The sequence below is a fragment of the Pteronotus mesoamericanus genome, unplaced genomic scaffold (assembly GCF_021234165.1).
Source record: "Pteronotus mesoamericanus isolate MK-2021 breed Mesoamerican mustached bat unplaced genomic scaffold, CSHL_Meso_final scaffold_54, whole genome shotgun sequence".
NCBI lineage: Eukaryota > Metazoa > Chordata > Mammalia > Chiroptera > Mormoopidae > Pteronotus > Pteronotus mesoamericanus.
The window spans coordinates 25,263,736-25,276,877 of record NW_026555321.1 but is presented as its reverse complement, the minus strand read 5'-3'; the positions used below and the strand labels follow the sequence as shown (position 1 = coordinate 25,276,877).

Sequence of the window (13,142 nt, the reverse complement as noted above, 5' to 3'; positions counted from 1 at the left end):
AGCAGTGGGAAGCAATTGATTGTTTTTTAGCAGGCAAATGACATGATGGCACATTGCTATTCTATTTTACACATAGCAGATCAAATTCATTAATGAGTCATGGAATCAGTTTGATGGGTCAAGCTTCTGTAGGAAACCAATAGGCATGCTCAAAGTTACCAGTAAAATGGTTAATTTGAGATGGGTCTAATAAGAGACCACTTTTTTCAAATATATGGTAGGTGGAATGTCTACTACAGGCTGACTTCAGAGATACTTAGAGGAGGTCAGTGGTTTGCTACTAGGTGGATACTCATACATAGATAGATAGGTTTCTGGGCAAAGAGACTCTCCCCTAGCATTCCAAGAACAATAGTCTCTTGGGTTTTCATGCCCTCTTTACTGACCCAGGCATCACTCTTGTCTGTATTTTGGCATAAATGGAACGTGAAGGAGGAAGGGCCATACTCTCTAGCTCTTGCTGCTACAGTGCCCAAACTAATTGCCCTGCCCATTGCTTCTTGCCTCCCTTACCTGTGGCCTCCTAGCATGGATCCCTAGGATGTTGCTTCCATCTTTTGCTGTAGTTCTTTCATATATATATATATATATATATATATATATTTTTTTTGCAAGTATTGGGGAGTGGTTAGAACTTTCTTCTTCAGTGTGATCCCTTTTGTTTTTGGTGATTCCTTCTAATTTGTGGTCTATTGAGAGAACCCTCTTGTTTTCCAGTGACAGTATGACTTAAAATTTGTAAAAATGCACACATGCATGTGTGTGTGCACACGTACACATAGATATATCTAAAATGACATAAAGCTTTTGGGAGGGTAGCTGGATCACTGGCTCAGTTCGTTATGTTAATACAGTGTCTAGGAAAGCATTTTGTATTATCTTGATTTTCCCCCTTTAGATTACAGGATCTTATCAGTCAAAACAAGGCTGAGGACACAGAGAAAAAAGATGAACCCAGCAAAGATAACCAGCAGCAGTCCCTAATTGACCAGAGATACTTTCAGGTATTGAATTGCTGGCAAAGAGACTGATGTTTGGAGTTAACCTTGATTTCAATCACAGTGTAATAAATTACTGGTTGGTAAGGAAGACTTGTATCCTGTTTTTGTGTCTGCTTATCCTGTCTTGTCTTGTCATGGCATATCTATTTAGCTAAAAATGTTGTAGTTTCTTCAACTTAGAATTTGGCTTAGCCCTTAAAAGAGCTTAGTTCAAAGCAGGGTAGTAAAAAGCTCATAAGATTTTGGAAAGATTTTATCTTTTTCCCTACTTTCCTCCCTTAAGCCATTTCGCTTTTTATTGTTTTTGTTGTTGCTATGGTTAGGGTTATTATTATATAAGTAAATCTGTTTTCTAAAGTCCTTGTATGATTTATCTTTTTATTTAGTTATTTAGTTCATCTGAAATTTAACTTTTTATGTGGTATGATGTAAAGATCATACCTTACTGATTTTATAGGATAGATAGATGAGCATTTATCGAATAGATGTGCAGTTAAACCTGGTCATTTACTGACAGAACTGGGCCTGCATTTTTATTTTATTGGACCCACACAGGGTTTTCAAAAAACTTTGAATTTATTACTAATATTTTTTAAATTAAGAGATTTTATTTTTTAAGTTCTTAATTTGTAGCTTCTCTTGAAAAGAGAATCTGGCAACAAATCCAGTGCAGTCATTGTCAGAGCAGAATCGTGCCTTTCCTCGTCATGTACAGGCCTGTGCTCTTCAGTAGGCCATGGTCCCCACCCATCCTTGCCTCGCTCATTCATGCTCTTACCTGGTGTCTCTAGGCATTTGAGTTTGCAGTTTCCAGCCGAATATTGAAATGAAACCTTGATCATGTACCATATTCCCCTGTATGCATAGATTTGTTTCTAGACTCTAGTCTGTTTTATTTCTATGCTATTTTCACATTCTTTTAATTTTTGTAGTTTTAATACCTTTTAGGTTAAAAACCTTGTCATTGTTCTTAAAATTTTTCCTTTGCTATATTAGCACATTTATTCTTCTAGATGAACAGTTCGTGTATGTAGTTATTTCCTCCCCACCAACATTGGGACCTTGGCAATGTATCATTCATTTTCTGGGCAGTGCATTTTCTAGTTGACCTCTTAGGAACCCTTTCCTCCTCCTCCTGGAAAGTGATAGTCCCCTAGGGTTCTTCAGCAACAGTTAGTTTTATCCCACGAAAGCACAGCTTGATTCTCCTCCAAAGTGTTCATTTTGCCACAGGGTATATTTTTACCCAAGTACAGTGTAAAAAGGCAGGCTTCTGTTGTTGCTGCCTCTTCTCCTTGCTCTATTCCATCTTTATCTTTACATATGTATCAGTTCATTTTTGTTGTGTAACAAACCGTCCTAAAACTTAGTGACAGCCCTTTAATTGTGCTTGGCTAGCTGGACAGTTCCGTTGACCTTGGTTGGGCTCCCTCATGCATGTGCTGTCAGAGACAAGTCAGTTTAGTGGCTCTGCTTCTGGAATTTGGGTGGACATGGGCACAGGGTGTTGGAGATGACTGAGCCATGTGCCTTTTATCATCTGCCATCTAGCCTGGTCTTGTCCATGTGGCAGTAGAGTTCAAAGAGAACAGAAATAATCAAGGTGCCGTGACTCTTAGGCCGTGAGCTAGCACACCATTACTTCCTTTACTATGGGCCAGCGCAAGGCCCAAGACCAATCCAGATTCAAGGAGTAGAAAATAGACTCCATTTCTTGATGGGAGAACCTGCAGTGGTACATTGAAAAAGGGGGGAGGCTATAAAGAAGAGAAATAATTGCAATAATTTTTGCAAGCCATCACCACAAAGTTTGGATACATACTGCTAGACATACATGTAATCTCCTTTGGTTCATCTCCTCCGTCATGGAATGGGATTGCCCTATGAACTTCTGAAGCGCACAGCTAGCATCAGCTCCCTGGTCTCTTGTATGGGTTCTGCCTGCCCTCCTTACCTTTTGTCTGAGGCAGAGGGGGGAGGACTATGTTCTCGCTGTCATTGATAATTTAGTGGAGGGAAATTTTTTCCATTAAAATGGTGTTCAAAGAGTTTAAATATAATAGAAATGAAATATTGAAATGCACTAAAATAACAAACAAAACTGCTTGTAAATAAGCATCAGAAGTCAAATCCTTAAGAGACCTGTAGCTTTTATGGGGAGAAAAGAAAAAGAACACAGCACTTTTTCACTTACTGGTTTTATACATTCTTTAAAAATACACTCATCTTGGTGAATCCTGTCCATTGAATTTCTTAACATTTTCTTAAATGGGCTGGTCGCTATCCAGGATTGCTTTAATCACCTCTTAGCAAGACCCACATAATATTTCCAGGATTTCTCTTTAGAATGTGTTGGCTTTTATAATTTATTGTCTTTACTCTGTACTTCAGCTAAAGCTGTGAAACAACAGGAAATGCCCCATTTAACATCCAAATTGGCTTAAATATGAGGGGATAGAAAAAGGGAAATGTGGGACTCTAGCTAAGGATATCTGGATGATTATTTTTCTCTATGTGGATTATAATAGGTCATAACTACTTTTAAGTCCAAATGATTTAAAAATGCATTTTAGTTTCTTTGTGAATTCTGTGGTTCTCATTAGAACTCACATGTTTAATCATGTTTATGGAGCTGTTGTACTTCCAAAACATTACAAGTGTTAGTCTTATTAAAGATCTTCTTAATGCCTAAAATTAACTCTGACAATGACATTATATTGACATATAAAGCACTACTTTAACATATGTCACTTTTATAGGACTATGGTAAACATTTCAACTAAAAACATTTTTTTAAAGGTGCTGAGCAGCATCAATTCAATTATTCACAATCCAAGAGCTCCAGTAATAATTTATAAACAGAGTAAAGGAGGAACCCAACATTTTAATAAACATTTTGTTCAAAATTGTGGATTTGAGCATCTTGTTCCTATAATAGAAATGTGGGCAGATCAACTGACCTCCCTAAAGGTAAGGGGTTGAATATTTTTTACATGCTTTGAAAATCAATTAGAGTCTGTGTACTTTATTAATAGGACTAGGCTTAATTTGTTTTGACTGTAAAGCTGAAGAGGCTTAGCTTCTTATCTACCTGTGAATCTTGCTACTTACATATCTGTTTGAAGTACTACCTATTTGATATTGTCATTACTATTATTAACTTTGCCTCCTATAAGGTTCTACCAAACAAGACATTTTTAGGTCCATTGCCTTGTTGAGAATCTATAGTAGATCCACCTTGCTCTTCTAGGTCCTTCCCTGGTCTACCTTCATCTCCATCTTTTTGGTGTCCCTATCCTACAGATTTTTGTGGCCCTTATTCCCCTTCAGATGTAATGTCTTACTTTTCATTCCATTTTAATTGAGGATTTTTTTTCTCTTGGTATTTGTAATTATTTTCCTTTTTTTCAAAGCTTATCTCCTTATCTGTTTATACTGTAGAGCAGATTGTGGTCAGAGAGCAGCCAATGCTGTTACCTATTCTGTCCATCCATGGAAGATAAAAATTTCTTCACTTTATCAAGTTATTGCATATTCTTTATTAACTTCAGGTTTTTTCATGTTTTGTTGAATGAGCTTACTGAAAGGCAAATTTCTAATATCAATAGTATTGAATTTCTTTTCCCTTTAAATTTTAGATTTTTCAGTAGCTAATACATATGTAGCATATCTCTGTTCATGAAGGTGTGATTTAGGAATAGTGTGTATCAATAGAAGCCTTATTGCATGAAGTGTAAATGATGCAGAAGATAAGTGTAAGAATGTGTAAGCTCCATGAGTTTTGTCTTTGTTCTCTGACATTTGCTAAGGAACCTCCTGATATATAATAAATGTTCAATATTTGTCAGAAGAATAAAGCAGAACTACACATTTCAAAGCAACAAATTGGAGATGATACTGAAATAAAAAAATTTAATGAAAACACACCTGTAACTGATGAAAGAATCTTCACATTCAGCCAAATTTCTCTTTCCTGTTTTAAATAAGGTTCAGATAGAGCTATAAAAAATTTTTTAATTGAGTGACAGTGTTGGATTAACATACCTATCTTATAGGCCTGAGTTCCTCCAGTTTATGTTCAGAAAAGGGTGAAATAGTTAGCGGTTGGGGTAAGTCATGGCATTTCCCCAACCATTGCTTGTCAGGGGTTTCTTCAGGAGGAGGGAACAGTGCTGGCTCTACTTTTCTCCTCAGGGCAGATGGGCTAGAAAATGCCCCAGCCTTCCCAAGACCAGGGAAAGACTAGAAGAGAAAGGAGACAAGGGAAGAATCAGATAAATGGATAGTTATTAATTATTTACTTTGTTCAAAGCATTGTGGGGGGTATTGGAAAAGGTGAACACAAGATTCAGATTAATTGGAGAGACAAAACATTCTAAAATATATGAAATAAAATTCAACCATTCATGATACCATTGGAAGAAAAGAAAACAGGCCATGAAGTACCAAGTGAATGATGCAGGTAACTTGTACCCTGATTCTGGAGAAGGAGGGGCCTCCTAAGGAAAGCTTTACAGTGGTGGTGAGTTTTTGCTACTGTATGGTTTTCCCTCTAGAAGGAGACAAGGAAAGTCAGCTTTATAATTAGAATATCCTGAGGACTCCCCCCAACTCCCTGGAGGAATTTCGTGGCTCTGCCACTGAAGTAACTTGTGGATTTGGGGCATTGCTTCAGATATTTACCTGGTTGCAGACTCAGAATCCAGATTGAGAAACTATACTCAATTTGAGGCCTCCTCATATGAAAGGTTTTCCATTCTGTAGCAGCCTATAAGATTGGGGCAACCATTTTCCCAGATTAGTTTTTTTTCTCAGGTTAGATTTGGCATAAAAGAGAAGGATGGAAAAGGCATGGAGCTAGCTAGCTACCTGCCTCCTTCCTCTGTCTTTCCCACCCACCGTTCCAGACTCTTAGCTTTCCTCGCCCAGTACACTGTGGGCCCAGTCTCCAGTGCTCGAGGCCAGTCATCCGAAGTCAGACAGGACCTTGCTTGTACTTCTGCGTCCCCGCAGCTGAGCAGTGTGGAGAACCTAGGAGACTCTCTTTTAGATTTCTTAGGGCTTGCTTGATGGACTGTGCTATAGCCATTCTGCACTGCTAAGTACACCAGAACATCCTCCTTTTCTTAATTTTGTTAATACTTTTATTCTCAAGCCAAAACTAATATTTGGTGTGGTTTTCACCATAGACATTTGTTTATGATTGCACCTTGTTGATGGAGCATAGGTTAATGAAAGTATCATTATGCTGTGACTTGCTGACTTTTTTCAAATTCTGGTGGCATTTAATGTTTAAAACATTCATTTGACACTGAATGTATTGCCTTGAGTTGCTAAAATAGGTAATTGCCTTCTTATCAGATGAAAGGTTAAAGATATCAATATGTGAGACCTGAGCATTAATTAATTGGAAAGTGTTAAGTGGAGGACTAAAAGAAGCTGGAAAAAGAATTTCTTACATACTTCTTTATGTATTCTGGAATTGCGCTAATGCAGTAACCACCTTCACATGTAGATTTGATCACTTGAAATGTGGCTAGTTCCAACTGAGATATGCTGTAAGTATAAAATACAAGACTTAGAAGACTTAGTATGGAAAAAATAATTAAAATATTAAGTATTAAATGATACAATTTTTGATATATTGGGTTAAATAAAATATATTGTTAGAGTTAATGTCACCTCTTTTCTTTTTACTTTTTTAAGTGCAGCTACTACACCATTTAAAACTGGGACTCACATTACATTTCTTTTGGGCAGCATTGTTCTAAAGGGCCAAGCACTGTGCCAGGCACATATAGATGTTCAGTAAAGATTTACCAATTGACCAGTCTCAGAGTTCTAAACTCTCAGTAGCATTGCCTCTTGTGCACAATTTAAAATTGATTAGAGCAACATGTCTAGGTCAAGAAAACTTAAGTAGGCCATCATGAATATTAAGAATTAATTTAGGCACCCTTTCAAATTAAAATCTTCCAGGAGATATATGTTATAGTATGGATGAATCTGGGAAATATTATTGTAAGTGAAAAAGGTCAGTCACAACAGGCCATTTATTGTATGATTCCATTTTATGTGAAATGCCTGCAATAGGCAAATCCATAGAAACAAAATATTAGTAGCTACCCAGGGGCTGGGAGCAGGGGAGAATGGAGAATGACTTCGAGTAGATACAGGTTTATTTCTGTGTTGATGACAATGTTCTGAAATTAGATAATGGAGATGGTTGTACATCTCTGTAAATCTATTAAAACTACCAAATTGTACACTTAAAGAGGGTGAATTTTATGCTATGTGAATTACATCTTAGTAAGTATTATAAAAATGTTAAGGCCAAAATATAAAGAACAAGGTTATATTTTATCCATCAATAATTCAAGCCAATTACTTAAATAACACATGCTAATGACATATAACTACTTAACACATCCAGATTCAAGATAATTAATATGGATTGTTTTAATGTAAGGCCTATATTTACCTGGAGAGAACTAATTTAACAGACTTTTTCTAAACTGGTAATGGTATTTAGAAAAAAAAAATACTGATACTGGTTAATGTATTTATTAAACCCTAGCATAAATCCTGATTTTTAAAGATATTGAAACATAATTTTATTAGCATAATTATGGAAACTATTTTTTAAATCAATAATACTATGTCATTTCTTTTGTTATAAAGGATCTGTATAAATCCTTGAAAATACTATCTGCAGAATTGGTGCCTTGGCATAATTTAAAGAAGCAGGATGAAAATGAAGGTATCAGAGTTGAAGATCTGTTGTTTATAGTAGATACCATGTTGGAAGAAATTGAAAATAAGGAAAAGGTAATGCTTAATACTTATGTAAATGTTTACATTTTAATGTAATATTAAAACTGATAACAATATGGATATTAATATTTGTTCTACTAGGACTCTATTTCTCTTTTAAAAGTTTTAATTAAAGATTTGGAAGTATTATAAGGTGCAAACTATCTTTCTTTCTCTCTTTTTTGGACAGGACAGCAATTTGCCAAACTTTCAAACTTTGCAAGCTATTGTTTCTCACTTCCAAAAATTATTTGATGTGCCTTCTTTAAATGGAGTCTATCCCCGAATGAATGAAGTTTATACTAGACTTGGAGAAATGAACAATGCTGTGAGAAACCTCCAAGAACTCTTAGAATTAGGTGATGACCCTTTTTCATTTTGGGCCCTCATTTAAGAATTATTCCTAATAAATCAACAAAAAGTAGGTAAAAATTTTTTAAAGTAAAACAATTGAGGAAAACTGAAGTGTTAAGTATTTGATTTAATGATTTTGAGAATTCTCTTAAAATATCCTATTCTTTTATACCTCTTTTTGCAGATAGTTCATCCTCCTTGTGTGTGCTGGTGAGCACAGTAGGAAAATTGTGTAGGCTGATTAATGAGGATGTGAATGAACAGGTTATGCAGGTATTGGGACCTGAAGACCTTCAAAGGTATTTATTTTAAATAGCTTACGAAATATCATCCAGACTGCTTGGAGCGGTGAAATTAAAAACTTTTACAACTTCATAAGTTACTTACCTTTCCTGTTCAGAATAGCATCTTTCAAATAACTTAAAAGTTACACCTTAGGGATGGAGAGAATGCCAAGTATTTTAAAGATAAAAGTAGATTGTAGGGCCTATAAGTTTGCATAAGGTGGATAAGTTAATATAATCCAGCATTATTGCTGTAAGCCTGTTCCCAGGGGAAAATTATATATGGAGAAATTTAAACCTTGTTAGCAACTTCATGTGAGTTTAGAATATATAAGCACGTTCTATTTTTAGTACACTACCATATTTGATTAGAACATAAAATGTTAAGGATATTTTTTAAACTAGGCATTTCTAATATATAGCTTCCCCTCTCCACCACGCACAAATTTTATACTGAAACATGGGGGAGGGAAACACATATATCGTCCATATGTTCTGCATGTTTTCAAAGAAGAACCCTTACCCAGTCTGACACTTGAATTTTCTGATACTTGATGCTTTTAAAAGGAACATTTATGTCAACAATGGTCGTTTTTCCTGTCCCACAGTTTTACTGACTACTGATACTTACTGTTTAATAGAATATTGGATATAAAAGTCAGTTATTTTTAATATGTTATAAAAAACATGGTCTCTTAAGAATCCGTGAGCTAAGCATATTAGGGAAACTTTATATAAATAAATTTACACTGAAAATAGATTTTTTTTTTTTTAGAAAAGTGGTATTTAATGAACAAAGAGCTCAAAAGGAAAGATTGCAGTAAATTACCATTAAATTTATATTTAAATCAGCAGGAAAATTTCTATTTTGAAAATGTTCTATATTCTAACAGGTACAAGAAATTTAAATTGGAAATTCAGTGTAAACTGTGCTTTTTTTTTTTTTTAAGCATTATCATCAAATTGGAAGAACATGAGGAATTTTTTCCAGCATTTCAGGCATTCACTAATGAGCTACTTGAGATCTTAGGTAAGATCTTCGTTGATCATGTTTAAATTTCAAGTCTTAAAATGTCAGTGGATTGGAGGGAAGAATGTTCCGTAGTCACTGGATTTATGTTTTTACTTAGAACGTTAGGTAGAAAGTGTTTGGCAACCACTAACAGTTCTGGAAACACACTCCTAATGTGCAGTTAGAGATGGTCGGGAGTAGTCTACAGAAGAGAGAAGCACATATCCCTTAACGAGCAAGGGGCTGCTTTTGTTCTGGGACCTTAAGATGAGAAATGGCCATTCGTCTGGGGAGGCCCTGACTCTGTCACTACGTAGTCAGAAATCTTGATAGAATTCATGACCTTGTAAGGTGTTTTTTCTCTTTCTTTTCCTCCTTTTTAAAAATAGTACCTATCTACTAAATTATTCAAATATACAAAGTATTTTTATTCTGGTGATAAGAACTAAACATCTCTAGAAAGGAAGAGATAAATTTATAAATCTATGGAATGGGAGAGATACGTTAATATTCTCTGTCATATTGACGGGGAATTTGCTTGTGAATTATAGGCAAAATAGAGACCTAAGGCTCTTATTTTGTGTGATTATATATGGCTGTAAAAATAATTTATCTTACTATTAAGAACACTTTTTAAAGTTTAAGGTGATTTATTCACTAACTATTTTTATGTAGCTCATTTGAAAGATTGGGGGCTGTTTTTGTTTTTTGTTTTCTTAACAATGGCTCTTCGACATCGGAAATCAAATTAGAAGGAAATGAAGTTTAGTAGAAGATAAGGGATTGAATAAATTAAAATTTGGTAAAAAGATGAGAAATGGAAGAAGCATCTGACTGGCGTATATAGCCTAGTGAATGTAAAGGACATTTTAGGACCACTTTTATATAGGGTGGAAGCAGGGGAGACAGTGAGTGAGTGTGCTTTAGGCATATTCCAATGTTTGCAATGGCAAAATGTAATTTGAAAGTTAAACTTAAGATGAGACATGAAATTGTAGAAATGTGTTGCCTTGTATCCTAACAAGCCTTGTCTCATAGAATAACACGATTTTGCTTGCTTTGGGGTAGCAATTAACTTAAATAATGAAGTTCTCATTATTAATAAATATTTTACTTGGTGTACTGGTAACACTTATTTCAGACTCCTATAGATACTTCCTCTCAAATATTATCAGCATGGTTCATGGGAGATCATTTGCTTCAAGAAGCCAAGTTGGCTTGTCTGCAGATGAGCTCTGCTTTTTAGTTAAATATTACAACATTGGTAAAGCTAAATCTGTTTTGGCAAACATGACTGTTTTTTTATTACTAGATGTCATAGTAAGCATCTAGAACTAGAGTTGTGTATTGAATGCCAGCTATGGAGAAGGGCATTTTTCCTTTCATATAAGCTGAGGAAAATCTCATATCAGCCAGGATTCTTCTCTCTGAGGTTCATTTATAAGGTGGATTTCTCATTTATTGAAATGAGAAATCTGGTGTGATTTCAGAATGAAGTCAGGGAATAGCTTGATCTTGTGCCTTATTATGATGTAATGTGTGAACCAAATTCTCTATTGTAGATTTGCTTATATATTTTTTTTCTTTCTTTTATCTTGATGCTTTATAATTGGATCCAGACAAGTATTCTGACTGAAATCAGGAGCTTAAACAACATGGGTCATGTGTTTAGGCAAAAGGAAGAACAACCAAAATCCAACTAAACATCGAGGGAGAGAGGTGGATTCCAAGGAAGCTTGTTATTTATTTATTTATTCATTCATTTTTAAACAGTTTATTGATTTAAGAGAGAGAGGGTAGGGGAGAGAGAAAGAGATTGAAATGTGTTGTTCCACTTATTTATGAATTTATTGGTTGATTCTTGTATGTGCCCTGACCGGGGATTGAATTCGCAACCTAGGCGTATTCAGATGACACTCTAACCAACTGACCTACTTGGCCAGGGCCCAAGGAAGCATGTTTTATGTAAAGCAAATGAGTTTACGAACAGTGGCCTAGCAGAATAATCTAGAGAACTTGCCAGTGGGGCTTACCTTAAGTAGGATTGGAGTCTAGAATATGAGAGAAAGGACCTTGCTTCCTCAGAAGCCAGGAGCTTTCAAACAGAGTTCTAACAGGCCAATTGGGAGAAAATAGTATTAGGAAGAAAAATCAGATTCAGAAAGAACCTGGCCAAGAAAAACCTAAACTGGTTTATCTGGTAAGCTGGGGTGGCTAAGCTCTATAATACGTTGCACCTGAGATTTATGCTTTGTGAAGCTTCACGCCTTTTATTAGGTAGGTATGTTCCATGCTAAAAGGTAGACTTAAGAGTGATCCTACTAATGAGAAATCTTTCCAAGAGAATTAAGGATAGGACTGTGTTCCATGCAAAGAAGTCCTCAGGGACCCAGGAGAGAGACAGCCTCTACCTGGGATTTCACCATGTAGGGTCACCCATGTAATTATACAGATTTAAAGAGGTAATAACATAATTATAAATGTAGCCAGTAGGATTTGTTAATAAGAGCATACCTTTAATGAGATTAATTTCAGAGTCAGTGGATGCTTGTAGGCATGTGGTAAATTTTACAAAGATGCTCTGTGAAGCATCTGTGTCTGAATTAGTGATACTCTTATCATACTATTGGAGAAAAATTTTGTGTGCTCAAAAGCACCAGTTTTGTTGCCTTTGGTTTAATGTTTGCCTTTGCATAGAGATTCTCACTTCATCTCAGCCTGTCACTAGATAAAGCTACTCTTTTATTATTCTTGTTTTTTATTACAGAAATTGATGACTTGGATGCCATTGTACCTGCAGTAAAGAAATTAAAAATACTTTCATACTGAAAACAAATCATTTTTACTGTGTAAATTGCATTCTTAACATTCTAAGTATTTTGTAGGATTGATCTTACTTTTGAGACAAGGATTATAAAATGTATTTACTCTCATAATTCCTCCCCTTCTTAGTGTTGGATCCCCTACTCATAATTTTTATTAACTTTAAGATCCTTATGTAGGAAACAGTTGTTAAGTTAAACTAGTAAGTTAGTTTTACCCTTTAATTACAGTATTTCTTAAGCAATTCTTGAGTGCATAAAATTTAAGATTGTTTCAAAGTAAAATGTGTGAGTAAAAGCGAAACTCAGGGAAAGAGTGAAAGTAATAAAAAGTTCACATTTCAGTTCAGGGTTTAGTGACCTTTCTGGTCTGGGAACAGGAATGCCAGTGGCTCTCTTAAGTCCAGCCAGTAGGAAGCTATTGCTTTTCTGGCCGGGAAATGGCACATTCTATTAGGAGATCCCCCATGGCACTTGTCCTGTCAAAGCAGGAGGAAGGAAAGGAAGGAGGAGGAAATGTGCTAAGGAAGGAAATGAATTACCAGATAATATAGGTGAGTAAATAAAAGTCTCTCAATAAAAAGTGTCTTTTTTTGCAATCTTGATGTAATATATTTTTTATAAGGCATGAGATCTTAAATAAAATTTTTGTGAAGAATTTTTTAATATAAGTGTCCTCAGTGACTTATTTGTCTTACAAATAATGAATCATATTCTCTTTCTAGGCTGAGCCTTCTTTGGGCAGCAGGTTCTCCCTTGCTGCTGTCTACTTACTCTATTCTCAGTACCCAAGTCTGATTTTCTTTCTTTTTTTTTTTCTTTTAATTTTATTTTTAAATCATGTTTATTCTATTAC

The 13,142-nt window shown here is 35.3% G+C and overlaps 1 protein-coding gene across 1 annotated transcript in view; it reads left to right on the top strand.

The window, feature by feature from the left end:
* CEP70 (centrosomal protein 70) overlaps positions 1 to 12,813 on the top strand; it is a 61,043-nt gene extending 48,230 nt beyond the window's left edge. Inside the window, exons 11-17 of the mRNA XM_054595043.1 lie at positions 899 to 1,004; positions 3,801 to 3,971; positions 7,683 to 7,829; positions 8,005 to 8,173; positions 8,353 to 8,467; positions 9,403 to 9,482; positions 12,232 to 12,813. Of these exons, the coding sequence (XP_054451018.1) occupies positions 899 to 1,004; positions 3,801 to 3,971; positions 7,683 to 7,829; positions 8,005 to 8,173; positions 8,353 to 8,467; positions 9,403 to 9,482; positions 12,232 to 12,293 (850 nt within the window). The 3' untranslated portion in view covers positions 12,294 to 12,813. The remainder of the gene's footprint in view (positions 1 to 898; positions 1,005 to 3,800; positions 3,972 to 7,682; positions 7,830 to 8,004; positions 8,174 to 8,352; positions 8,468 to 9,402; positions 9,483 to 12,231) is intronic.
* The last annotated feature ends 329 nt before the right edge of the window (positions 12,814 to 13,142 follow it).